The sequence below is a fragment of the Gopherus flavomarginatus genome, chromosome 9, assembly GCF_025201925.1.
Source record: "Gopherus flavomarginatus isolate rGopFla2 chromosome 9, rGopFla2.mat.asm, whole genome shotgun sequence".
NCBI lineage: Eukaryota > Metazoa > Chordata > Testudines > Testudinidae > Gopherus > Gopherus flavomarginatus.
In genome coordinates, this window is record NC_066625.1 from 40,089,342 (window position 1) to 40,116,396 (window position 27,055).

General features: G+C 51.1%; 1 protein-coding gene across 1 annotated transcript in view; it reads right to left on the reverse strand.

Moving 5' to 3' along the window:
• Positions 1-27,055, reverse strand: part of CCDC33 (coiled-coil domain containing 33) — a 334,851-nt gene that overhangs the window by 115,663 nt on the left and 192,133 nt on the right. Inside the window, exon 12 of the mRNA XM_050968177.1 lies at positions 12,850-13,023. Within this exon, the coding sequence (XP_050824134.1) occupies positions 12,850-13,023 (174 nt within the window). The remainder of the gene's footprint in view (positions 1-12,849; positions 13,024-27,055) is intronic.

The following is a 27,055-nucleotide window of genomic DNA, read 5'->3' on the forward strand; positions in this document are numbered from 1 at the left end:
ACATAGCCCCAGCACCAGCACACCCATCACAACTGCAGTCAGATTGGCGATGCTCCAGTCTCCACAGTTCAGGGTCTTTCCTTTCCCCATCACAGGCCTTATGTGCCCCATCCCAGGCCTTATGTGCCCTATCCCAGGCCTTATGTGCCTTTTTCTCACCCTACCCTTTGTGTTGCAGATGCCCCTGTGACCCCCAGTTTGAGATCCCCTGCCTTAAGCATTAATGATTATTCCTACTCCTCTCCTGGGGTACAGTACAAAGCAGGTGGCTTCTGTGCTCAGGACAGGCCTGGAGCTCCCCTCCTGGCTGAGGCAGTGCAACCTGCACAGCTCCTGCCCCTCCTGGGCTCTCACATTTCCCATTTCACCTTCCCTTCTTTCCTGAGCCATGCGTCTGTGCAGGCAGTGGGGTAATGGTGGTCCTGAGTAGCAGCATTGAGAGCTCAGCAGCCCATGCCCCTACATCTGAAGGGATCACACAGCATGTCCCCAACAACGTCAGCCTGCAATCATCCCTCCTCTTCCCGCATGCCCCGCATCTCAGCCAGGAGCTCCATGCCTGAAATATTGTCTGTCATATCAGGTCATTAAAGAACATGGCCCTCCTCCTTCACAGTATCAACAGCCACACAGTCAAAGCTCTGGGACTTCTCAGTCTCTTCCCAGAGTGGCACCAATCAAGCACTCTCGCCACCTACTCCCAGCCCTTCAGAGTTGAGAACTCACACTCCCCCCAGCTTCCCTCCATCCTTTTGTCAGGTCAGTGACCTTCAGAGGCCCTTTGTCCTCTGGTCCTTGCCGAATTCCTTGGGTGCCTCCCTCTGGACCTGGGTCTGCTCCATAGGAGAGGATATGAGGACTTCTCACTTCACGTCTCCTCCCAGTTGTACCCACTAACCTGCCCTGACATTCCGTCCCCAGTCCAGGACTAAAGCCTTCTTACAGTTCTCCCCCACAACCAGGTTCCAGTCCAACCTTCTTTATTCTGGGCCAGCTCCCTCTCTACTACCAGAGAGCCTCCTCTTCTCCCTAGGACAGTGCCCGCCCCCTCACTCCTGTTTGACCAGACCCAGCTGGGGAACACTTATCCTGTTGCTGGGCAACTGGGCCATTTCCCTGCCCAGTCGCCCAAAGCTACAGCCCTGGCCCGTCCTGGGCTGGATCTAGGAATAACCATCCATGTTTCTAATGATCCCACAGGAGTCAAACCTAAATGTACGCAGGGGAATGGTCCTGCTATTGTGGGGAACTTTCCTGGCTTATATACTACCCCAGTGAAATGGGCTAGCGAAAGGATCTGAGTCCTTGCTCCCTGTAGTGAGGGGGCCCCACTCCCCCGCGCTCCTGAGGGACATAGGCCAGAGAAGGTGCGGCCATGGGCAGAGGCCCCGCCACCTGTCCCCGCCCCCCAGAAGTCAAGAGGCGGGACAGGAAGTCCAAGGCCCGTCCCGCCTGTCCCCGCCCCCCAGGAAGTCAGTGGGTGGGACCAGAAGTACAAAAGCCCGGCCCCAGCGCTCAGTTAGAAGGAGGCTGCCAGAGAAGGCAGACGCTAGGGCCCGAGCTCCTGCTGGGCCCAGCCTACCCCATGCCCGGTACCCGGAGGGGTACTGGCCTGACCTCCCCTGGGGCCAGTACTCAGAGGACCTGACTGAGCGGTCCGACGCTCGGCCTGTGGAGAAGCTGTCTGGACCTCCCGACGCCCGTTACCCCGACGAGTGGACTGGACCTCCCGACGCCCGGTACCCCGACGAGTGGACTGGACCTCCCGACGCCAGACACCCTGAGGAACCCATGATCTGGGACCCCCCGGACTACGCTGGCAAAGGGCAGGTACCCAGTGAGGGGGAGGTTGGAAGTGGCCCGGGGGCAGCCGACCCCAGTCAGGCTGCAGGCTCACCTGAGCCAATGGCAGTGTGTTTCGGTCAGGATCCCCCACTGACCGCTAGCAGTGTTGACTGCTACTAGGGCCCCGGGCTGGAACGCAGTGGAGTGGGAGGGCCTGCGTTCCCCCTGCCGCCCCTTCAAGGGTGGCAGGCTCCCCCTCCCCTGACCTGTGGAGTCTGTATACTGTTCCCCTGTGCTCAGCCCCGCTGACGAGACCTGAGCCTAGACTGTGTGTGTTGTCTCGCCCTGCCCAAGGGCCTGAGCGTACTTATACTCTGTTCCCCTGTGCTCAGCCCCGCTAACGAGGCCTGAGCCTAGACTGTATGTGTTGCCTCGCCCTGCCCAAGGGCCTGGGCGTACTTATATACTGTTCCCCTGTGCTCAGCCCCGCTAACGAGGCCTGAGCCTAGACTGTGTGTGTTGCCTCGCCCTGCCCAAGGGCCTGGGCGTACTTATATACTGTTCCTCTGTGCTCAGCCCCCGCTGACGAGGCCCGAGCCTAGACTGTGTGTGTTGCCCCGCTCTACCTAAGGGCCTGGGCCACTTGCTAACTGTTGTGGGTTCACTCCGCCCCGCAGCAAGGGACGGGCCCCGAGTCGACGGAGCGCGGTGGGCCGGTGTGGCTCCCCTCCGCCCGCAAGGAGGGTTGAGCCCCGGCGCCGCTCTTCTACACGTGGTACCAGAAGTGGGGACTCCCTGCCCAGGATGTGGGCACAAGCTCTTGACCCCTGCAAGAAGGTGGCCGGGGGAGACTACTCTCCTCCTGGCGACATGGACTTTACCAAGTTCCTCACAGCTCTGATGGAGACCCAGGAACGACAGCAGGCGGGCCAGCTGCAGCAGCAGCAACGACAGGAAGCCGTCCGACTACAGCAGCAACAACTGATCGAACAGCTGGGGGTCCAGCAGCACCAGCTGATGCAAGACCTGACAACTCGGACTCAGGAGTTTCAGCAACAGTGCCTGCCACAGCTTGGAGGCGTGCTCCCCCGCGGCCCCGATCCCCAGTCGGGAGGGCCGGACGGGACCCCACGACCCCCTCTGCCGGTCCGGCTGACCAAGATGGGCCCCCATGACGACCCGGAGGCATTCCTGGTAACCTTTGAGCAGGTGGCCCAGGTTGCCGGGCGGGCCCCGGATCAGTGGGCCACCCTGCTTGCCCCATATCTAACGGGAACGGCCCAGGCCGCATACCAAGGTCTCTCCACTGAGGATGCCAAGGACTACCCCCGAGTCAAGGCAGCGATCCTGGACGCACTAGACATCACCCCTGAAACCTTCCGGCAGCAGTTCAGGGGCCTGACCTACGGCACGGGCGCCTGACCCCAGCTGATAGTCCAGGAACTGAGGGACCTGTGTACGCAGTGGCTCCAGCCCAACCGACGAAGTCCTGAGGAATTGCTCGAGCAGATCATCTTAGAGCAGTTTCTCCACATCCTCCTGCCCCGGGGAAGAGCCTGGGTCCTCCGGCATCGGCCCCCGACAGTGGGGGACGCCGTCACCCTGATGGAAAACTTCCTAGCAGCCGAAACCTCGGGCGAGTTGACACCACGAAATCATCCGGCTGGGTCCGGACGCCCTCACTCGGAAAAAAGGGGGGACGGCCGCGACGAAGGTCGAACCACGCCCCAGGACCAGGAACCCCACCTGCGGCGGCCGGCGGGCCCGACTCATCAAAGCCTTGTAGGTCCCGAGGCCCGACCAGAACCCCTGCCCCGAAGTACCCCCGGGAGCCAGCAGAGGGGGTCGGCCCGCTCTGGGCGGCCCGAGATCAGCCCTTGCTTTTCCTGCGGCAAGCGTGGACACCTCCAACGGGACTGCCCAGCGATGGAGTGTGACTTCGGACAGGTCTGCGCCGGAGAAAATCAGGCCCGATCCCCGCAACTGCCCAAGGTCACCGTGCCCGTAATTGTTGATGGCTGCCAGACACGGGCCCTGGTTGATTCGGGCTGCGGACAGACCTTAGTCCGCCAAAGCCTCGGCGTCGCTAAAGACCCGCGGCTTGGGACAATCCACCTGCAGTGCATCCATGGCGACATACGGCCATATGCCAGCGCCCGGGTCTCCCTTTCAGTGGTTGGGGTCACATGGACTCTTGTGGTCGGCCTGGCCCTACGGCTCGCCTACCCGGTGATCTTGGGGCGGGACTGGCCCGAATTCGTGGACGTTCTGCGGTCCCATCCAATGGAAGAACCAGAGGGTATCCCCGCCTGTGAGGGAGACCGCGTCCTGGAGCGCACCACAGATGGGCCTGATGGGATGGAGCCTGACCGCCCTGCTGAGGCTGTGGAGGAACCCCGACTGCGGGTAACGGAAAGGCCCAAGGCCACCACGGATTTCTGTCGCGACCAGAGGGAGAACCCCACCTTAAACCAGATGTACGACCAGCTTGCCGCAGTCGACAGTGTCCCAGTCCACCCAGGCCGGGTGCAAAGCTGGCCTCACTTGGAGTTACAGCGAGACCGTCTCTACCGCGTGGACCGGGATTCCCGTACGGGGGAGGTCCGGGCGCAGCTGGTAGTCCCGCACCGCCATCGACAGGCCGTTATGAGTCTGGCACACGATGTTCCCACGGTGGGACATTTAGGCCAGGAGAAGACCCTGGCCCGAATTTTGTCATGCTTTTTCTGGCCCGGGGTGCATGCCGAGGTGCGGAGATACTGTGTCTCCTGCCCCAAGTGCCAACGGGCTGCCCCCGCACGAATGGCCCTGGCCTCCCTGATTCCCATGCCCCTCGTGGAAACTCCGTTTGAACGGGTGGCCATGGACTTAGTGGGACCCCTCCCAAGAAGTCAGGCCGGGTTCCATTATATTCTGGTCATTATGGACTATGCTACCCGCTTCCCCGAGGCCATTCCGCTCCGGAGCATTACCGCCTGGGCCATCGCAGACAAGCTGATCAAGGTCTTCGTCCGGGTCGGCCTGCCCCGGGAGCTACTCACTGACCAGGGGACTAACTTCACCTCCCGACTATTGCAGCAGGTCTGCACGCTCCTCGGGGTCAAGCAGTTGCGTACCTCGGTTTACCACCCATAAACCGAAGGCCTTGTGGAGCGGTTCAACTGGACTCTAAAAGACATGGTGAGCAAATTCACCCTCGAGGACCTGCGCCGGTGGGACCAGTTGATCCCGCCCCTGCTCTTGGCTATCTGTGAAGTGCCCCAGGCCTCCACCAAGTTCTCCCCCTTCGAGTTGTTATATGGCCGCCGCCCAAGGGGGCTCCTGGACCTCATGCGGGAACAGACCCCTTCTCCCACGCAGGGAATTTTGCAGTACGTCTCCCAGCTTCAAGAGTGGCTCAACCAAGCTGGGACGCTCGCTCGCGCGAACTTGAAAGTGGCCCAGGAGGCCCAAGCCCAGACATATAACCGGGGGGGGGCAGGTCCGCGAGTTCCAACCTGGAGACTAGGTGCTGTTGCTCTTGCCCTCTACAGAGTCCAAGCTACTGGCCCGCTGGCAGGGGCCCTATAAGGTGATTCAGAAAGTTGGCCCGGTCACCTACGAGGTCCACCAGCCCAACCGCCGGAAAAGGACCCAGAGGTACCATGTAAACCTCCTGAAGCCTTGGCAGGAACGAGAGGGGCTCTTGATCGACCCCTACCCCCCCGAACCAGAACTGGGGCCCCGGGCTAGTCCGCCCGACGACCCCACAACACCTCAACTTGGGGAGTCCCTCACTGAGGAGCAGCGAAAGCAGACGGGCTGTCTCCTACAGGCATTTCATAAAACCTTCCCTGCCCAGCCGGGCTACACGACCCTCGAACAGCATACCATCCAGACAGAGCCGGGGGTGGTAATCCGGGAGGCGACAAGGCCTCTCCCCCATCGGATGCGACACGTCGTAGAGGAGGAAGTACGGGCGATGCTAGAACTAGGTGTCATCGAACAGTCACAGAGTGAGTGGCGGAGCCCCGTGGTCTTGGTCCCCAAACCCGACGGTACCCAGCGCTTTTGCACCAACTTTCGGCGTGTCAACTCCGTGTCGAAGTTTGATGCATACCCAGTGCCGCGGGTGGACAAGCTGCTGGACCGTTTGGGCGAGGCCCGCTTCCTCACCACCCTCAACCTTAGCAAGGGGTACTAGGAGATCCCGCTTGACCCTGCCTCTCAGGAGAAAACCGTGTTCGCTGCACCCTCTGGGCTCTGTCACTTCACCCTGATGCCCTTTGGCCTCCATGGGGCCCCGGCGACGTTCCAGCGACTCATGGACCTTCTCCTCCACCCACACCAGGAATACGCCACTGTGTACCTGGATGACATAGTTATTTACAGCACATCCTGGGATGACCACCTAGAACGGGTGGCCGCGGTCCTGCGGGCCCTGCGAGATGCTGGACTAACCACCAACCCGAAGAAGTGCCGGATTGGCTGGCAAGAGACCACCTACCTCGGCTATACTATCGGCAGGGGGCAAGTATGTCCGCTCGTGGGGAAGGTCCAAGCCCTAGCCGCCTGCCCACCCCCCACCACAAAACGACAGGTACGTCGCTTCCTCGGGTTGGCAGGTTATTATCGGAGGTTCATCCCTGGCTTTGCGTCCATCGCAGCCCCGCTAATGGACCTCCTCACTAAGGACAGCCCACGGCGGATAGAATGGACCTCTGCGTGCGACCTGGCCTTCCAGACCCTCAAAGATTGCCTCTGCCGGGAACCCATCCTGTACAGTCCAGACTTCTCCCGAGGGTTCATCCAACAGACCGATGCCTCCGAGGTAGGGTTAGGCGCAGTTCTGTCTCACGAGGTGGAGGGCGAGGAGCACCCCATTGTCTACCTGAGCAGGAAATTGTTTCCACAGGAACGGCACTATGCCGTAATCGAGAAGGAAGCCCTGGCCGTGAAGTGGGCTTGTGACGCCCTCCGATATTACCTCCTAGGGGACACCTTCCTACTGGTCACAGACCACGCCACGCTCTGCTGGTTGGCGCAGATGCGAAACAACAACATGCGGCTGAGACGGTGGTACCTAGCGCTGCAGCAATATGCCTTCACCGTCAGCCACCGGGCCAGCAAGGAGCATCTTAATGCCGACTTCTTGTCACACCTGGCGGAAATGGGGAGGCCTGACCCCGATGAACCGGGGTCAGTTTTAAGGGGGAGGTTTAGAGAGGAGGCCTCACTCCGCCACGCTCCTGAGGGTCATAGGCCAGAGAAGGTGCAGCCACGGGCGGAGGCCCCGCCGCCTGTTCCCCGCCCCCCGGAAATCAAGGGGCGGGACAGGAAGTCCAAGGCCCGTCCCGCCTGTCCCCACCCCCCCGGAAGTCAGGGGGCGGGACCAGAAGTACAAAAGCCCGGCCCCAGCGCTCAGTTAGAAGGAGGCTGCCAGAGAAGGCAGACGCTAGGGCCCGAGCTCCTGCTGGGCCCGGCCTACCCCGTGCCCGGTACCCGGAGGGGTACTGGCCTGACCTCCCCTGGGGCCAGTACTCCGAGGAGCCGACTGAGCGGTCCGACGCTCGGCCTGTGGAGAAGCTGTCTGGACCTCCCGATGCCCGGTACCCCGACGAGTGGACCGGACCTCCCGACGCCCGGTACCCCGAGGAGTGGACTGGACCTCCCGACGCCAGACACCCTGAGGAACCCATGATCTGGGACCCCCCGGACTACGCTGGCAAAGGGCAGGTACCCAGTGAGGGGGAGGTTGGAAGTGGCCCGGGGGCAGCTGACCCCAGTCAGGCTGCAGGCTCACCTGAGCCAATGGCAGTATGTTTCGGTCAGGATCCCCCACTGACCGCTAGCGGTGTTGACTGCTACTAGGGCCCCGGGCTGGAACGCAGTGGAGTGGGAGGGCCTGCGTTCCCCCTGCCGCCCCTTCAAGGGTGGCAGGCTCCCCCTCTCCTGACCTGCGGAGGCTATATACTGTTCCCCTGTGCTCAGCCCCGCTGATGAGACCTGAGCCTAGACTGTGTGTGTTGCCCCACCCTGTCCAAGGGCCTGGGCGTACTTATATACTGTTCCCCTGTGCTCAACCCCCACTGACGAGGCCCGAGCTTAGACTGTGTGTGTTGCCCCGCCCTGCCCAAGGGCCTGGGTGTACTTATATACTGTTCCCCTGTGCTCAGCCCCCGCTGACAAGGCCCGAGCCTAGACTGTGTGTGTTGCCCCGCCCTGCCTAAGGGCCTGGGCTTATACATATACTGTTACCTTGTTGCTCAGCCCCGCTGAAAGGCCTGAGTGTAGACTGTGTGTGTTGCCCCGCCCTGCCTAAGGGCCTGTGCCACTTGCTATCTGTTGTGGGTTCACTCCGCCCCACAGCAAGGGATGGGCCCCGAGTCGACGGAGCGCGGTGGGCCGGTGTGGCTTCCCTCCGCCCGCAAGGAGGGTTGAGCCCTGGCACCACTCTACTACACTCACACTCCCTTTACTCAGAGGCCTGCCTGACCTCGAGGGCTCCCCTTCCATACTCCTGGGTGGCAGAGTCCTCGTAACTCCAACAAGTCTGGATTCCTGTTGGCTAACCCCCAACTTTGTCACGGTCACTTAGGGCGGGGCTTAGGGTGTCCCCACTCCAGTATGCTCTCTCCACACTAGATGCTTCAAAGCAAATACAATTTATTAAACAGCAACTAATTACAAAAAATAAAGGAAATATGGGAAAGTTTAAAGGAAAACCCGTCACTCCGCTCTGTGGGCATGGGGAACCACAAACAGCCATCGCTGGAATGTCAGAGCAGTTGATGGTTGAGTTCAAGATCCTCACAAAAGGAAGAAAGGAGAGTAGCAAAATACGGACCCTGGTCTTCAGAAAAGCAGACTTTGACTCCCTTAGGGAACTGATGTGCAGGATCTCCTGGGAGGCTAATATGACAGGGAAAGGAGTCCAGGAAAGCTGGCTGTATTTTAAAGAACAAAACATCCCGATGTGCAGAAAGAATAGCAAATATGGCAGGCAACCAGCTTGGCTTAACAGTGAAATCTTCAGTGAGCTTAAACACAAAAAGGAAGCTTACAAGAAGCGGAAACTTGGACAGAAGACTACGGAGGAGAATAAAAATGTTACTTGAGCATGCAGAGGTGTAATCAGGAAGGCCAAAACATAACAGGAATTGCAGCTAGCAAGGGATGTGAAAGGTAACAAGAAGAGTTTCTACAGGTATGTTAGCAAAAAGAAAAAGCCTAGGGAAAGTGTGGGACCCTTAATGAATGGGGGAGGCAACCTAGTGACAGATGATGTGGAAAAAGCTGAAGTACTCAATGCTCTTTTTGCCTCGGTCTTCACAGACAAGGTCGGCTCCCACACAGCTGTCCTGGGCAACACAGTATGGTGAGGAGGTGAGTAGCTCTCAGTGATGAAAGAACAGGTTGAAGACTATTTAGAAAAGCTGGACATGCACGAGTCCACGGGTCCAGATCTAATGCATTCGAAGGTGCTGAGGGAATTGGCTAATGTGATTGCAGAGCCATTGGTCATTATCTCTGAAAATTTGTGGCAATTGGGGGAGGTCCTGGACAATTGGAAATAGGCAAATATAGTGCCCATCATTAAAAAAGGGAAGAAAGAGAACCCAGGGAACTACAGACCCTCACCTCAGTCCCTGGAAAAATCATGAAGCAGGTCCTCAAGGAAACCATTTTGAAGCACTTGGAGGAGAGGAAGGTGATCAGGAACAGTCAACATGGATTCACCAAGGGCAAGTCATGCCTGACCAACCTGATTGCCTTCTATGATGAGATAACTGGCTCTGTGGATATAGGGACAGCATTGGATGTCATATATCTTGACTTTAGCAAAGCTTTCAATACGGTCTCCCACAGTATTCTTGCTAGCAAATTAAAAAAGTGTGGATTGGATGAATGGACTATAAGCTGGCTAGAATGTCGGGCTCAATGAGTAGTGATCAATAGCTCAATGTCTAGTTGGCAGCTGGTATCAAGCAGAGTGCCCCAGGGGTCGGTCCTGGGACTGGTTTTATTCAACACCTTTATTAATGATCTGGACGATAGGATGGATTGCACCCTCAGCAAGTTCGCAGATGACACTAAGCTGGAGGGAGAGGTAGATACGCTGGAGGGTAGGGCTAGGATACAGAGGGACCTACACAAATTGGAGAATTGGGCCAAAAGAAATCTGATGAGGTTCAACAAGGACAAATGCAGAGTCCTGCACTTAGGACAGAAGAATCCCAGGCACTGCTACAGACTAGGGACCGAGTGGCTAGGCAGCAGTTCTGCAGAAAAGGATTTGTGGATTACAGTGGATGAGAAGCTGAATATGAGTCAGCAGTTGCCCTTGTTGCCAAGAAGGCTAATGGCATATTGGGCTGCATTAGTAGGAACATTGCCAGCAGATCAAAGAAAGTGATTATTCCCCTCTATTTGGCACTGATGAAGCCACATCTGGAGTACTGCATCCAGTTTTGGGCTCCCTACTACAGAAAGGATCTGGAAAAATTGGAGAGAGGTCAATGGAAGTGATCAGGGTGCTGCGGCACATGACTTACGAGGAGAGGCTGAGGGAACAGGGGATTTGATAGCAGCCTTCAACTACCTGAAGCGGGGTTCCAAAGAGGATGGAGCTCGGCTGTTCTCAGTAGTGGCAGATGACAGAACAAGGAGCAATGGTCTCAAGTTACAGTGGGGGAGATCGAGGTTGGATATTAGGAAAAACTATTTTACTAGGAGGGTGGTGAAGCACTGGAATGGGTTACCTAGGGAAGTGGTGGAATATCCATCCCTAATGGTTTTTAAGGCCTGGTTTGACAAATTATTTAGTTGGTGTTGGTCCTGCTTTGAGCAAGGGGTTGGACTAGATGATATCCTGAGGTCTCTTCCAACCCTAATCTTCTATGATTCTGTGATTCACAGTCTGTTCCTCACAAGTCCAAGCCTCCTGCCCAGGCCCTGGCTGTGCTGCAGAGATGCTGTAGGTCAGACACTCACTCTGGTGGTGACCACACACCTTCACGCTCTAGGTGGCAGGGTCCTTCCCCACAGCATTGTCCACTCTTCCATCCCATTGAGGTTATGATCCCCCTCCATGTCTGGCCTGCAAGGTCTCTTGGCTGTGGTTGTCTCCCTGCACTGGGCCCACTGCTCAGGATCTCCCCTCACTCTCCCCAGCTGCTTACTGCACCTACTTCCATACTGCTCCAGCTACAGCCGCAACTCCAGCCCCAGCACTGTTGTTGCTCTGCCTCCAGCTCCCTGGGCTGCTTATCTGACCCCTCTGGCTCTGGTTGCTGCAGTTCTCCTCCCAGCACTGACCTGTTCCCAGGGCTGCTTCTCTGTCTGTTGTTGCTGCAGCTCTGCTCCCAGCACTGACCTGCTCCCTGCGCTGCTTCTTGTGTTCTCTCTGGCTGGCGAGGCCCTGCTCCTGAGATCAGCTCGGGCCTCTGCTCTCTCCTTAGTCTGGTCCTACTCTGTTCCAGGAAGTTCCCACAGTTGCCAACTTTCATGCGGTAAATAAGTACCCTCACTTTCACAATAAGCCAAAAATCAAGCTAATCCCATTGCAAAACAAGGCCAAAACAAGCCAATCCCTAAGAACCCCAGCACTCTATGTGACTAGATTCCCCCGGCATGCAGTCTGGGCCTGTGGTGGGCCCAGTGTGCATCCCTGATTCTCTCCCCACCCCTTGCCCCTGCTTGCCGGGCGCCGATTGAAAAAAAAAAAGCAACAGCTACAACAAGCAACAAGCTACATGTCAAACAAGCAACAAGCCAAAAACTAGCCATCAAGCAACTCCCAAGCCAATGCAGCCAAACACAAGCCCAATTTCTGCATGGATTTGGCATGTCTGGCAGTTCTACTCACAAGGAGGATAGGACCCCCACAGCCTCCTGACTCCCTTATTAGCCTGCCTGCCCTGTCAGTCAGGCTGATCTGCAGTATTGGCCTCTCCCAATTGCTGCTGGGACTGTCAGTCTCAAGATCCTGATTTCCCATCGACCCTTCCTTTTGGTACTGGGAGATGGCCAATCAACCCCCTCCCCCACTAAGTTTTAGTAAGGGGCCAACCATCCCCTTAGATCAGGGGTCTCAAACACACTGCCTGCAAGAGTTATTTGCTGTGGCCTGCCAAGCTTCCTGCCCCCCTGGAGTTATTTCCTGTGGCCACCAAGTGCCCCTCACCCCATCAACAGCCATTGTCCAGCAAGGGAGCTACAATGCAGTGACTCACCTGCATGAGGCCCCAACCAGGGGAATTGCTTAACCTTGCTAGAAGAGACTCATCAATGCCCCCCAGACATGCCTGGACTTGTGCTCCAAAAGCACATGGACTGAGGGTATAAAACAAACAGAGTAGACGCACATAGGGCCTTTCTCCTGCCCCACCTATGCTGCAAGCAACCAAGACACAGAGAAGAAGACAAGACTCCAACAGAGGAGATTGGCCCAGGTTTAAGGAACAAACCTGTGTACTAAGGACTGCAATATCCAGTGGAGTGAGAAAAACTGCTTAATCTAGTTGCTGCCTAGTCTAATAGAGTTCAGAGTTTAAACTGTGTGCTTATATTTTCTTTTCTTTTGATAACCACTCTGACTTGTTATGCTTTGATTTATAATCATTTAAAATCTATCTTTATAGCTAATAAATTTGTTTGTTTAGTCTACCTGAAGCAGTGTGTTTGGTTTGAAGTGTGTCAGAGGCTCCCCTTGGGATAACAAGCCTGGTACATATCAATTTCTTTGTTAAATTGACGAACGTATATAAACTTGCAGTGTCCAGCGGGCATAACTGGACACTGCAAGACAGAGGTTCCTAGGGTTGTTTCTGGGACCGGAGATATTGTCTAGTGTCATTCGCTTGCAAGTAGCTGGGAGCAGCTTACATGCAAGAGACTGTGTGAACAGCCCAGGAGTCGGGGTTCTCACAGCAGAGTTGGGTAAGGCTGGCTCTCAAAATCCAGGACTGGAGAAGCCTAGCAGATCATCAGTTCAGATAACACCAGAGAGGAATGTCCCACCTGTGCAATGCTCCTAAGTCCTATGTAGGCAATCTATGTCATTGGGGAAAGGAGAGAACTTACCTTATCCGGGGGCTGAAGTGCTAACTTTAATTTGTCCCCTTTGATGGAAGCATATGGTACAAGAGAGGAAGATTGTGCCCAGGGCTCTCTGATCGCCCCAATCTTCCCCAGGAGTTTGGGATCCAGGATAGGAAGAGTTTCAGTGATGGACGGGGTGAGAAACATATCCGGTCTCTGGAAAAAACAACAATACAGCTTAGATGGAGAGAGCTTAGCTGTAGGCAATGGATCAGAGCTGAAAAGAGCAGGGGGACTGGGTTCTGAATAACCCATAGTCTCTCCTGTGTTTGCTTCTTAGAAATCAAGACCCCTTGGGCCTGATTTCCAATAGCCCAGAAACCCGCAGCTGCCTCCAGAAATGTGAGAGTAATTCTGCTCCTAATTTCCATGTGTTCTGGCCATGCTGGTCTGCCCAGCTGGGATAGCCGTGCACAAAGCAGGCAGAGAGTCGTGCAGGGCTTCTGAAAAATCAAACCCTGCACAGTCTGTTCCTGTCAAACAACAGATCTCAGGCATTATGGTCTTCATTTTCAGAGGTCCTGCTCTGACTGATTCCTGCTGGGGCTGTGAACTAGCAAATGAGAGGAGAAGGCTGCTGGGACTAGGGGCACAGAACATGGGAATCGGAGTTATGGGTCTAATTCCTGGCTCTACTAGAGCCTTGCACTTAACCTCTCTGGCCCTCATTTTCTATTGCTAAGTGGGGATAATAATCCCTCCCTGTGTCACAGTAGCATTTGAGGCCTGTGGACTTTTGAGGCTTAATTCCCTGAAGTGAGCTGCTAGGTATCTGTGGCTCCTGCCTTTCTCAACAGATATGCCCTGTACCTGTTCACAGCCCAGTCTAGTCCCTTGGCCTACATGCTGGTATTTATATCTCTTCCATCTCATCAACCCCATGTTGGGAAAGGGGGACGACTTCTCTTCTGGCTGACTGTGCCTCCCCAGGCTTGCCATGGTGGAATCTATGCTATTGGCTGCATAGGAGAGAGGTCTGGGGAGAGAGCAGCCCCTACACTTGGTCCTAAAGGATCACAAGAACGTAGCTTCACAAAGTGTTTCCAAAACCTGCATGGAAATGCGACGATGGCAAACGTCCCTAGCAGGACCGGCTCCAGTTTTTTTTCCGCTCCAAGCAAAGAAAAAAAGGAGGGGCTATAGTGCCACTGCCGAAGCAAAGTGCCACCCCCAAAAGGCCAGAATGCTGCACCTTGAAAAGGGACACTCCAAGCACATGCTTGGAATGCTGGTGCCTAGAGCCGGCCCTGGTCCCTAGGACAGTCCCAGCACACTGGGCTTTGCAAGGGATTGGCATGTTGCAGATAGCAAGCAGAGCCAGGGCTTGAGCCAGATGCTAATTCAGGACTGTAATGTGATTTTACCTTCCTTCATTTCCAGCCACTCAGCTCTGCCCCGCTCCCCCACCAGCCTGGGTTTTATAGACTGTCATCTAATCTGGTTAGAGAGGGAAGTTGGATCTAATTAAATAAACAATGGAGTCCACAGAACCCTTGCTGCTGCCCTGGAAAAGGGGTCATGGTTAGGATGGTGGGGGAGGGGAGGGTGGCTTTATGCTTTGCAGAATTTGCCTGATGAATTACAACAATGCTCCACCACCGCTGGCATCAGCAGCTGCCTTCTGCTACTCCCAATGGTGACAGGGCTCCCAGCTCATAGCTTTCATTTATTCCACCATGTGAAGGTTTTGGTTTCTGTAAGTACTGGGCCCATGGCCGCTGGGATACTGTGAACAGGCACACCCCTCTGACAACGCAGCTCGGCAGTGACATGCTATGGAGCTTGTACCCCAGTTTGTCAATGCTCCTCATTTGTGACCTGGTATTTTGGAGCCGGACCTCTGCCAAACATTGCCACACTCTCTGGTTTCTGATCTGTAGCAATCTGCTTCCCTGGCCTGGACCCCATGGCTCTGCCAACTCCCTTCATAATCTGATTCTGCTATTCTGCGTTTCTCCACTTGTGGTTTCTTTGACAAAACAAATCTAGGTGCCACTGTTCCCATGACAGTAACTAGGTTCACTGGGGAAGGGACAGGCTCTGAGTTCTCAGCCAGACACCGGGAGTTAGGAGCCTAAATACTTTTGTGGATCTGGGCCAGGTGTCTCCGAGCCTACTTTACCCAGTGTTACTAGTTGCCAAAGACTCCACTCCCCAAAGCCTGTATCTTATCTAGTGACCCCATTCTTGGGAAACAATGGTTTGTCCCATGGCTCTCCATTGTGGCCGATTACTGAGCTGCTGAATGCCAGTGACTGCTATATTAACACTAGTCCCTGACGGCCATCACTTCTGCACTGGAATAATCAGCAAAGTCCATGGTATCCCCATAATAATCAGTAACCTGTTCCTCTGATACTGTGGCAGCTCCCCACTCTGCAGTAATCTGTAGGCCTGACTTTTGACTAATGTGTTATCATTGGCTCTGATCCCTGTCTGCATTTGAAGGGGTTGTGCTCAGGAGGGTGAGATGCGCAGACACAATTCCATTGCCCTTGGAGTTGTTCCTGTACTGATACAGGCCTCGGTTTAGGGCTCAGTTACATGGCTAATATTAGGGAAATTCACCAGCAGCCCAAACAACTGGGAAAGGCAAAAGGCCCTTAAATAGAAGAGAAATGATCATTCACTGGAGAAGATTCAGCTGGGACCATGCAAACTCCATGGAGCCAGAGGATTCTTCATTGCAATAATCTCAAGCCTCTCTCTCCCATGACTGGTGTGCGCCTTGCAGACAGTCTCTTCATTTAGCACAGCCCAAGTAATCAGGCACCTCTAACTTGCCAAATTGGTGTCTGTGATGGGAAGCGGTGAAATGGCCCTTGCTATGTCTTACTCCGTGACTGTGGATGACACTGTCTTGTTAGTGCATTAATGAGGAGCTGTCTTTGAAGGCACAAAACAACGCACATCTGCAGCCTTTGGCCCGAGTGCCTTTTCTTCCTTGATTCCCCAAAGCCACTGCCAAGTGCTCTGAAGGTGCCCTCACGAACTTCCTGATTGCTGCCTCATTAACGCCATCAGATGCTGTCTTCTGTGCTGATGCATTTCATTAAGCTGGGGGCCTTGACCTTGGAAAGGCTCCTGGCATCAAAGAAAGCAAGACACCATACTGCCAAGTGGAAATCCCTCCCCACCTCGCCTCCAGTTCCCTGAACCTGCCCCTCCCAGGGGACAGGATCATGCAAAATGCAACAGTTTATGATGTTCTCTGCAATTATAAGTGCACAGCATACAGCTGCTGTTGGCCGAGCTGAAATTACCATGAATCCCATCTCTTTGCCTGCCATCTTCACTCGACGGAGATAAAGAGTGTTTGCTAGCAGAAGTGCACATGTTCTTAATTCAATTAGCTCTCCCCAGAACACTCCTCTGGGAGTTACAGGCAGAAACTGACAAATTCTCTTTAACAAAGATATTCACTTCCCCCCTCCTCCCTTTTGGCTTTGCTCTGCTGTATCCCACTCATTAGCTATCTAACAAAGCAAACCCAACCCAATCTGTTTCCCTTCAGCAGCAATTCTATAACTCTTATGTAATTTATACTGTGATAAGGGGATCTGTCTAGTCAGGCAGCGCTGGGATTATTGTAAGCAGGAAGCTGGCAGAGAATAATGACAGAGCCTGGGAGTCCACCCATTCATTCAATGGTATTTCATTTCTTTTGGCAATATTTATTTTGTTAGTCTCTCTCTCTCTTCACACAGATGGATAAATATAGACACCAATACTATGGACAGGCAGGTATAGGTTGAGATTTTCAAAGTAGTACAGGGGATTTAGAAAGGTCTTTTCCACTAAAATCAGAGAAAATCACGGGCCTTGTTTCAGTCAATGGGAGTTTTGCCATTGACTTCATCCAGGCCAGGATTCACTCTGTTTCTAAATCCTCTAGACAGAGTTGACAATATTATGCATAGTTACCTGTACAGGCACATACACAGACACTGAAAAAAATGCTATCGTTTCAAAGAGGCCTTTCTATTCCGGATCTTGTATCATCTGGCTAATTGATCCTGTCTCCTTACAGCCCTTCCTGCATTGTACTTAGCAGTCTGTCACCATTTGTCACTTTAAAGGAGCTACATATGGTGGCTGTTTAGTTTGACTGTAAGATGAAGATACACACATGTGATCAGCCCAGAACCCTTATTTGTTAAAGAAAAAACATGTTACTTGGTTAGAGTGTTTAGGTGACATGTTACTTGGTTAGTGTTTCCTGCGTCAATGTCAAGCTCATGTTTCCAGGTAGAGAAAGGTTTGGCTAACAGGTTGTTTTGGGGTCAGATCGTCAGCTGGTGTTAATTGTCATAGCTCCACAGAGCTATGGCAGCTGAATGGAGCCATGACAATTTATACCAACTGAGCATCTGCCCCTTCATTTTTAAATGGCATCAGTGTAATAAATTAAAGTTATCTAGGCAATGACAGATCTAGGTTGACTTTGGTTAGCCTGAAAAAAAGGATGTTTTTTTCTTCTCTCCTTTGCATCACTGTTGAACGGAACAATGTACAGATTCATTGATCTTTATTAATTCATAAATTGCAAAGTCAGAAGGGACCACTGTGATCATCTAATCTGATCTCCTCCATAACACAGGCTAGAGAACTGCCCCAAAATAATTCCCAGACCTTGCATTTTAGAACGACATCCAATCTTGATTTAAAATTTGCCAGCAATGGAGAATCTACCTTGACCCATAGTAAATGGTTCCAGTTGTTAATTACCTTCACTGTTAAAAATATACAATTTATTTCCAGTCTCAATTTGTCTAGCTTCCACTTCAAGACATTGGATCATGTTCTACTTTTCCCCATGTAGGCACATATATACTGTGATCAAGTTATTCCTTAACCTCCTCTTTGTTAAGTTAAATAGATTGAACTCCTTGAGTCTATCACTATACATCATGTTTTCTAATCCTTTAGTCATTCTTGTAGCTTTTACATGAACCCACTCCAAGTTTTCAATATCCTTCTTGAATTGTGGACACCAGAACTGGTCACAGTATTACAGCTGCAGTCGCACCACAGTGCCAAATACAGAGGTAAAATAATCTCTCTACTCCAACTCAAGATTCCCCCATTTATGCATCCCAGGACTGCATTAGCCCTTTTGGCCACAGCATCACACTGGGAGCTCACGTTCAGCTTCACCACCAGGACCCCAAATCTTTCTCAGAATCACTGCTTCCCAGGATAGGATCCCCATCCTGTAAGTATGACCTGCATTCCTAGATGTATACATTTACTTTTAGCTGTATTCAAACACATATTGTCAGCTTGCACCCAGTTTACCAAGTGATCCAGATTGCTCTGTATCAGTGATCTGTCCTCTTCGTTATTTACCACTCCTCCAATTATCATGTCATCTGCACACTTTATCAGTAATGATTTTATGTTTTCTTCTAGGTTATTGATAAAAATATTAAATAGTGTAGGGCCAAGAACAGATCTCTGCAGGATCCCACTAGAAATTCACATATTCAGTGATGGTTCCCTGTTTCCAGTTACACTTTGAGAGTTAGCCAGCTTTTAATCCAATTAATCTATGCCATGTTAATTTTGTATCATTCTAGTTTTTTCAGGAAAATGTCATGTGGTACCAAGTCAAACACCTTACAGAAATCCAGGGATCCTGCATTAACACTATTAGTTTTATCAGCCAAACGTGTGAGCTCATCAAAAGAAGATATCAAGTTAGTTTGACGGTATCTATTTTCCATAAAACCATGTTTATTAGAATTAATTACATTATTCTCCTTTAATTCTTTATTGATCGTGTCCCATATCAGCCACTCCATTATCTTGCCCAGGATTCATATCAGACTGATAGACCTATATTTACCCACATCATCCTGTTTACCTTGTTTAAATGTATCACATATTTAAATATATGCCCCTAAAGCCCTCACCTGAGATGATGATAATACCTATCTCTTATGTAGTGCTTTACCTCTGTAGATCTCACAGCACTTTACAAAGGAGGGCTGTATCATTGTGATAAATAAAAGGGGGGGGGGGTAAGCTCCCTTTTATGGATACCCAGCCATTCAGTAGCTATAAAATCCCTCTCAGTAGTTGTCCTCTAAATGCTCTACCTGTAAAGGGTTAAAAAGTCTCACTGCTATGCATAGGTAAAAGGAAATGAGTAGGCACCTGGCCAAAAGAGCTAGAACTTTTTAAAATTGAAACAAGATTTCCCTTTTGTCTGTTGGTTGTTATTCTCAGGGAGAGGCAGACAAGGATCAGTTATGCTGTGAGAAACTTGGGCCTGATATGAAAAATTATCAGTATCATACCTAGAAACTACTTATCTAAAACTCCAGATATGTAGGTAGATCAGGAAATGTCTAGGAAGAAGTGATTAGGTTTAATCCCTTTTATTTCTTTATGGCTTGTGGATTCCTCTGTGCTAACCCCAGGTGCTTTTGTTTGGCTTGTAACCTTTAAGCTGGACCTCAAGAAAGCTATTCTTGATGCTTAATCCTTGAAATTGTTTCTTTTTTAAATCTAGCAAAAACCTAAGTCCCAGATGTATTTTCTTCTTTTATTTTATTAATAAAATTTACCTTTTTTCAGAACAGAATTGGATTTTTGTATCCTAAGAGGTTTGTGGACATGTTTAATTAGCTGGTGCCAACAGCTGATTTCCTTTATTTTCTTCTTAGCTCTTCCCCGGGGCGGGATGTGTGTGTGTAAAAGGGCTTGAGGGTACCCCACAGGAAGGAATTCCCAAATGCGCCTTCCTGAGTTCTCAAAGGAGTTTTGCACTTGGATGGTGGTAGCATCTACCAATTCAAGGTCAGAGAAAAGCTGTAACCTTGGGAGTTTAATACAAGCCTGGAGTGGCAAGTATTAATTTTTAGAATCCTTGCAGGCTCCCACCTACTGCACTCAAAGTGCCAGAGTGGGGAATCAGACTTAATAATCATTATCACCATTTTACAGATTGGGAAACTGAGGAACAGAGAAGGGACCCAGAAGGCTGAACTGGGGATGGATGTCAGGTCTCGTGAGTCCCAGTCCAGTGCTCTGTCCTGTGGTGTAGATCAGGGCCCAGTTGTGCTAGATGCTGTCCAAAAACAAAGTAGGATTCTCTGCCTTAAACAATTTATGGTCTAACTAGTCAGGCAGGCAAAGGATGGGGGAAAGGGAGAATTACTACTGAGCACCAACTTGGGAAGTGAAAAACAGATAGATTAAGAGCAGAGCCCAATGTGCTCAGTATTAGTCTAACTGTGCTCCCATTGTCCTCAACAGGAACCGCATTAAGCCAACCAAGGCTGGCTGCAGGCACCAACGAAGGAAGCAGGTGCCTGGGGTGACCAACAGAAAGGGGCGGCAGTGCATCTGTTGTCGGGGTGGCACGTCTGGATCAGCGGTAGTGGCACTTCAGCGGCAGCTCAATCGGCTCACTCCGGGTCAGCGGCAATTCGGCGGCAGGTACTTCACTCGTTGTCTTCCTCTTTGGCAGCACTTCGGCAGAAGCTCGATCAGGTTGTTCTTTTTTTTTTTTTCGCTGCTTGGGGCGGCAAAAATGCTGGAGCTGGCACTGAAGCGAACACTCAGTTCATTTGAAAAAATCCCATCCCAAGGTTCACACAAAGAGTCTGTGCTACAGCCAGGGACTGAACCCAGATCTTCTGAGTCTCAGTCCAGGGCTTTCACCAGAACAGCAGTCTTCCTCAGCAAGACAGAGTCATTCCAAACTAAAATTTCTTAACAGGTTTGTCTTAGTGAATAAATCCAGCATATACATGTAACTCTTCTGAGTTGGCAGCAACAAGGGCCGGGTTCAGTATCCAGGGGTTCCGTTTCAACAACGCAATGTAAAATTGTCTCGAGCCCCCACCCAGTGACCTGGGACAATTACATACCACCCCCCGGGCGCATCTAGGAGGCAATACTTCCCCTCTCGCAAGCACGGAGTCTGAATGTAGCAAAATCCTTTTAATAAAGGAGGGAAACAATGCTGCATCATGTTGGGGAAACACCACAAACGGGATTCATAACACAAACCATGAGCAAAAGACCCACCTCCAAATAAGTTTTGGCAGTGTCCTTTTCCCCTCAGGGTCTTAAGTCCAATCACCCCAAAGTTCAGCAACCCCAAAGTCTCTGTCCCGGGTCATTGCTGCCCCAGAGTTCAAAAGTTTATCTGCAGAGTTTTAACCCCCCAGCCTGGGTGGAAATGGGGGGGAAGGCACACGGGGTGTTAAGGGGCACCTTACATGGTCCAAGGCTGACTGCCCCGCCTCTCCGTGGAGTTCTGCTGCAGCCTTCACCACGAACGGCTCCGCTCCACCAGCAGCTCCGCTCCTCCAGCCATCCCGTGAGCTGCTCCAGTCGTCCTGCAAACTGCTCTGCTCTGCTCCGCTCGCTGTTCCATGGGCCGCTCCAACCGTCTCACAAACTGCTCTGCTCTGCCAGCCACTCCACTCCACCAGCCATCCCATGAACTGCTCCAGCTGTCCCCGAAAACTGCTCAGCTCCATTCACTGTTCCGTGGACTGCTCCAACTGTCCTGCAAACAGCTCTGCTCTGCCAGCAGCTTAGCAATATATCTTCAGGCTCCCCACTAGTTAACACAGCACTCAGTGATCTCAGCTCAGTAATTTTAGCTTTTTCAGTGATTTCAGTTTGTAGTTGGGGAGCCCCAGTGCTGGTGCACCATTGGCCCAAAGTGAATTCAGCTCAGCAGCCTCTAGCTAGACTCCTAATGGAATCAAAATTAACTCTGCTATTCAACATTGGAGAGAGAAGGTGCAATTTGTGTTCCAGATGCTCAAAAAGAGGCCCATACCATCCAATACACATACCTGAAGCCCCCAGTCACTGGGTTTTGGAACCCATGTCCCTTATCTAGTGAGTGCTACTTAGTTGATGGTGAGACCCTCTGTCATAAAACAGTTTCATAGTCCTTTATTCACATAATTAGGGTAACACTTTATTCCTCCTGCCCCAATAACAGAGAAATTGGGGATCCGACAGCTGTCAAAGTGACCATTTTGGGCTGCCATGGGCTCATGCTCGGTGGGGTGGGTGTGCCTATGCAAACAAGATCAGCCCCTGAAGTTCTTTTCCACACTTGCCATAATTCACCACCAGATGTCAGGGTAGAGCTCATCCTGACTCTGCTTACATCCAAAAAGCAAAAGGTCTCTTTGAAGCCAGTTGGGATCTGTATTATCTTTAGTACGGAATATCACTGAGTCTGTGGGCTATACCCTTATACACTAAACAGGGTGATGCGTAGAGAGAACTTAGATGCAAACTCTGCAGTAGGGTTAGTAATTCAGTAAGAGGGGCTCCTACCTGAGAGTCAATACTCAACCAAAGCCCCAGCATGGGGCTGCGCAGAGTGAGGCCAATATTTCCTGACAAAACTGTCCCCTCAGAAAATGCTGATTTAACAAAACCAGAAGGTTTCACAGGATCATATCTATTTCTTCAAAAATTTCAATGAAAAATTTCCAAAACATTCCATTTCAACGTGATTGTTTCGACTATACTATACTATATAAGGGTGACATGAAATATTTTGGAATAATTTGTTTGAAGACAAATTCAGAGATTTCAGCTTTTCTTCCACTTCAGGATGAAGCCGAATTTTGAAATCTCAGCTTTTCCCATAGGACAGAAATTGCTTTTTCCAACCAGCTCTAGTGTTGTGCAGCTGGCTTTCAAAGGAGAAGCTAAACCAAGATCCTAACTCACTGTGGCTATTAAAATCCAACAGCCTAGGAACAGAAAAGCAGGTATCCCAAGGGAGTGGAGTCATATTTCTTGAAAAGCAAGATGTCCAGACAGCACTACTGCTGTGTACACTGGTTCATCACAGGCCTAGTTGATTTCAGGATCTAAAGCCAAACCTGGGCCAGTTCTGTCCCAATAGCATCGGAACTGCTAAACATTTGTGAAATAGATGTATAAGGCCAGATCCTTAGATGTTATTCATTGGTGTAGATGCCCTGAAGTCAGTGGAGCTTCACTGATTTATACCAGCTGAAGACCTGGCTCAGTGTGTTTTGTGGAATGCAGATGCCCAGATTAAAAACTTAGCTGCGTTGAAATGCCTGCTGGGTAAAATGGTTCAGAGGAGAAGATGTAAAGAGAAAGATTCATTTGGCAAATCTCCTCTTTCCCGCCATCTGGGGCGGGAGAGAAATAAATGGTGGCTAGATTCAGTTTGGTTACAGGGAGAAAGGGATCCATGAAACTGCAGCTGTTTGAGCCCATCATCCAGCTTTTACAAGGGCAAATGAAAACTGCTCCATTGCCCACATCAGCCGATGCTTACATTTTGGTGCATGCCAGTTAAGAAGGGACCAGGCAAATTCACCTACATAATGTACCTGCTCAAAAAAGGGCCTGAAAATGGAGCAATCTATCCCCTGACCATTCAATAGAGAGAGGGAACAGACAACTTTCAGGCCTTAAATTCACTGGCTACTAGTCACGGAGCTGGCTAATAAGTCATGCCCCACGGTCTGGTGCTTTTATTCCATCAGTACATAGCAGGCAGGATCTGCCCTGCTCTAGGCATCCTGTAGGAGAATGTCTGTTCTCTGTGCTGCCATGGCAGGAAGGAGGTGCACAGGGGAATGCTCAGTCTCTGGGTGAAGTTGCACAAAGCACTTTCTAAAGGAGGTATTTAAATGGCCCTGCTAATGTAGCATCTGAGCGCTTAACAATCACAAATGTATTTCACCCACACAACACCCCTGTGAGGCCAGGCAGGGCCACTATCCCCATTGTACAGCTGGAGAAACTGAGGCACAGAGGAACTGAGTGACTTGCCCAAAGTCACACAGGAAGTCTGTGACAGAGTAGGGAACCAATAAGCCATTCTTCCTCTGATTAGAGCGAGCCTGTAAAATTTGGCTGTTGCAGATAGGAAAGGGTGGGTTTGGCTTGCTGTGCAGAGTATGGCTAGATTATCACTGTAAAACCTTGCTGGGATCCACGGGGGAGGGTCGGTCACTTGCTGTTAACTGGAGAATGAGGGTCAGACTTCAGGGGGATCTAGATTGGTAAAGGACCTAAGGCTCAGGAAAATCAAGCTGTGTCAAGAGAGTACAGTTAAACTGGGGACAAACCTTATTTAGATGCTCTAGTTTCAGTTTAAGGGCATGTCTAACCTATAACTGCTAAAACACTGTAGTGTTGCCACTGTAGTGCCATAGTGTAGACGCTTCCTACATTGATGGGATGGGTTTTTTCTGGGTATGTAGTTAATCCACCTTTTTGAGAGGCAGTAGCTAGCTCCACAGAAGAATTCTTCCATCAATTTAGCCATGTCTATGCTGGGGGTTAGGTTGATCTATCTATGTGAAATTATTCATAGCCCTGCACAATGTGGCTAGGTCGATCTAATTTTTAAGTTGAGACTAGGTCTGAGAGAGGTTTATTTGAGGTGAACTTAATCTTGTCCCAATAAACTGAAGCTAAACCAAAAAAAGCAACTCCAAGTGAAACCAGAACATCCACATAGGGGGTTGCATCAGTTTAAATTCACAGTTTAGGATCTATTGGGGCAACTTTTGTTTAGAGACCAGGCCTTAGCCGAGGGCTGGCTGAGGGGAGACTGAGCAGATGTGCTCTCTGTACCTCAGGGGAACAGCCTGCACCCCCATGTTCATCGTGATAATATGATTGTGTGGTATCCAATGCAAAGCTTGTCATGTCAGGTGTCTTTGGAAGGCTCATGATGCACTGAGCATTGTCGTTACAGTAATGTTATAGGTTGTAATTTCAGGTATATAGTTATGAGGCTGAAAATGTGTTCTCACGGCTTAAAACAAGCCCAGGCAAAAACTCTCCAGGAGCAGAGGCCCAGGCAAAACTGTCCAAGAGCAGGGGGGCAGTTCACACCCTCATCAGGATTTGTATGGGACAAACCCAGCCCAGTCTCACAGGAACAAAGGACAGTGGCCTAGGCAGCAACAAAGGATCTGTTGGACTCTCGAGTGAGTCACCCCCCTTCCCTTGGTCAGTTTGGGACTACGATGAGGTAATGCTCACCTTACTCTGCTGTGGGGGGTGGGAAGCCAAGAGGGAAGAAATGACATGGTAAAAGGGAGAGACGTTTGCCATGCTCACTCTCTCTCTCTTTCACCTCCATCTACAGACACCACCACCAAACGACTGAAGTGTTGATCAAAGGGGAGAGTCTGGCTGAAGGGCAACCAGCCAGCCTGTGGTGAGAAGCATCTAAGTCTGTAAGGGCACTGAAAATGTTAAGATCAGCTTAGAATGCGTTCTGTTTTTATTTCATTTGACCAAATCTTGTGTTTTGACTTATAATCACTTAAAATCTATCTTTGTAGTTAATAAATTTGTTTGTTTATTCTACCTGAAGCAGTGCATTTGGTTTGAAGTGTGTCAGAGACTCCCGTGGGGATAATAAGCTTGGTTAAATTGCTTTGTTAAATTGACGAAACTCATATAAGCTTGCATTGTCCAGCAGGCATAACTGGACATTGCAAGACGGAGATTCCTAGGGTTGTGTCTGGGACCGGAGGTATTGGCTAGTGTCATTCAGTTGCACAATCCAAGCAGTAGCTGGCCAAAAGAGCCCACTCACATAGCTGGGAGCAGCTTACGTGTTAGAGGTTGTGTGTGAACAGCCCGGGATTGGGCGTTCTCACAACAGAGCAGGGTAAGGCTGGCTCCCAGAGTCGAGGACTGGAGTGACCTGGCAGATCACTAGTCCAGATAACACCAGAGGGAAACATCATAGCAGAGCATCCACATGAAGAGCTATTCTACACATGAAAGTTATCGTGGAATAGGTTAGGCTGTGAATTTAAAGCTACTGTATTCCAGAATAATTCCATGTGCGGACACTCATTCTGAAACAAGAGGGCCTTTTTCTGGTTACTTTAATCTACAATCCATGTGTCTTTTTGGCACATTTAAAGCAGTTCCATTTCTTATAATTCTGCCTGCCTGCCCTAGCGCTTATTGCTAATGAACATGGGAAGAGCTCCTGAGATAAACTTATTAAAAGATTCAGAGAAAATACTCAGATTTGGCCTGGAGGTTTTGCCCGTGTCTGACAGTGAAGACTCAGGGATGGATGGATGGATCTATTGGCTTTATACTGCCACATATCACCATAGTATCTGGATGCTTTCCACATAACACCAATACCAATAACAAAGTCCCTAGCAAACTTCATGGAGTCTCCAGCTCTTCTCCCTTTTCTGGGTCAAATCTCTGCCTCCTCTGCAAAGGGGAATAGATTTTTATAACACACCTATTGCCAGAATATCTGAGCTTGTTTTGGAAGATATTACCCCAAACCATAGTCATCCCTAGTGTGACTCTAGTGGGCCTAAGGTAACATGATAGAGCCATATAATATGGCGCTTTGAGTTAGTGTCAACTGCTGTCCACTCATGATACATATTTTTCCAGTCAGGGTCCTATCTTGCAAAGTGCTGAGCCCTTTCAACTCCCATTAAAGTCAAAGGAATTGAGAGGACTCAACACCCCCTTACAAGGGGCTCAGCACTTTCTAGGATCATGCTCTAAACCTGGTAATTCTGAAAAATCAGATCCTAAGATTATGATTACTCATTAAAGGTAAGCTCCTGCCTTTCTGGGGTGTGGAGGTATGTGTGGACAGACAGGGAGCTGAGAGAATGACTGTATCCTAATTGGTTGGTATAATTAGTCCAAGGACAGAAGCGAGCTGTGGCATGAAACATCTCCAGTGTTCGCAGCTCCTAGCTTCAGAGAAATGCAAATAGACTGAAGTCTGCTATTGTCTGCAGCCTTTCAAAGCAGGCTGGAGCTGGGTCGGGGTAAGAGCCACATGGGCAGCTGTGGAGAGCTGTGGACCCTCCACACCTGCCCTGGACAGGTGGCCCTAGTGGCAGAAACACATGCCTTGGGCAAGTGGAGGGTCTGCAGCTCCGTAGCCCGCTCCGGAGTCCAGCTAGGGTTGTCAGGTGACCGGTTTTTGACTGGAATGCCCGGTAGAAAAGGGACCCTGGCGGCTCTGGTCAGCACCGTTGACCAAGTCATTAAAAGTTCCATCGGCAGTGCAGTGGGGCTAAGGCAGGCTCCCTGCCTGCCCTGGCTCTGTGCAGCTCCCCAGAAGCGGCCGGCATGTTTGGTCCTTAGGTGCAGGGGGGATCAGGGAAGCTCTGCATGCTGGTCCCACCCCCTGCACTGG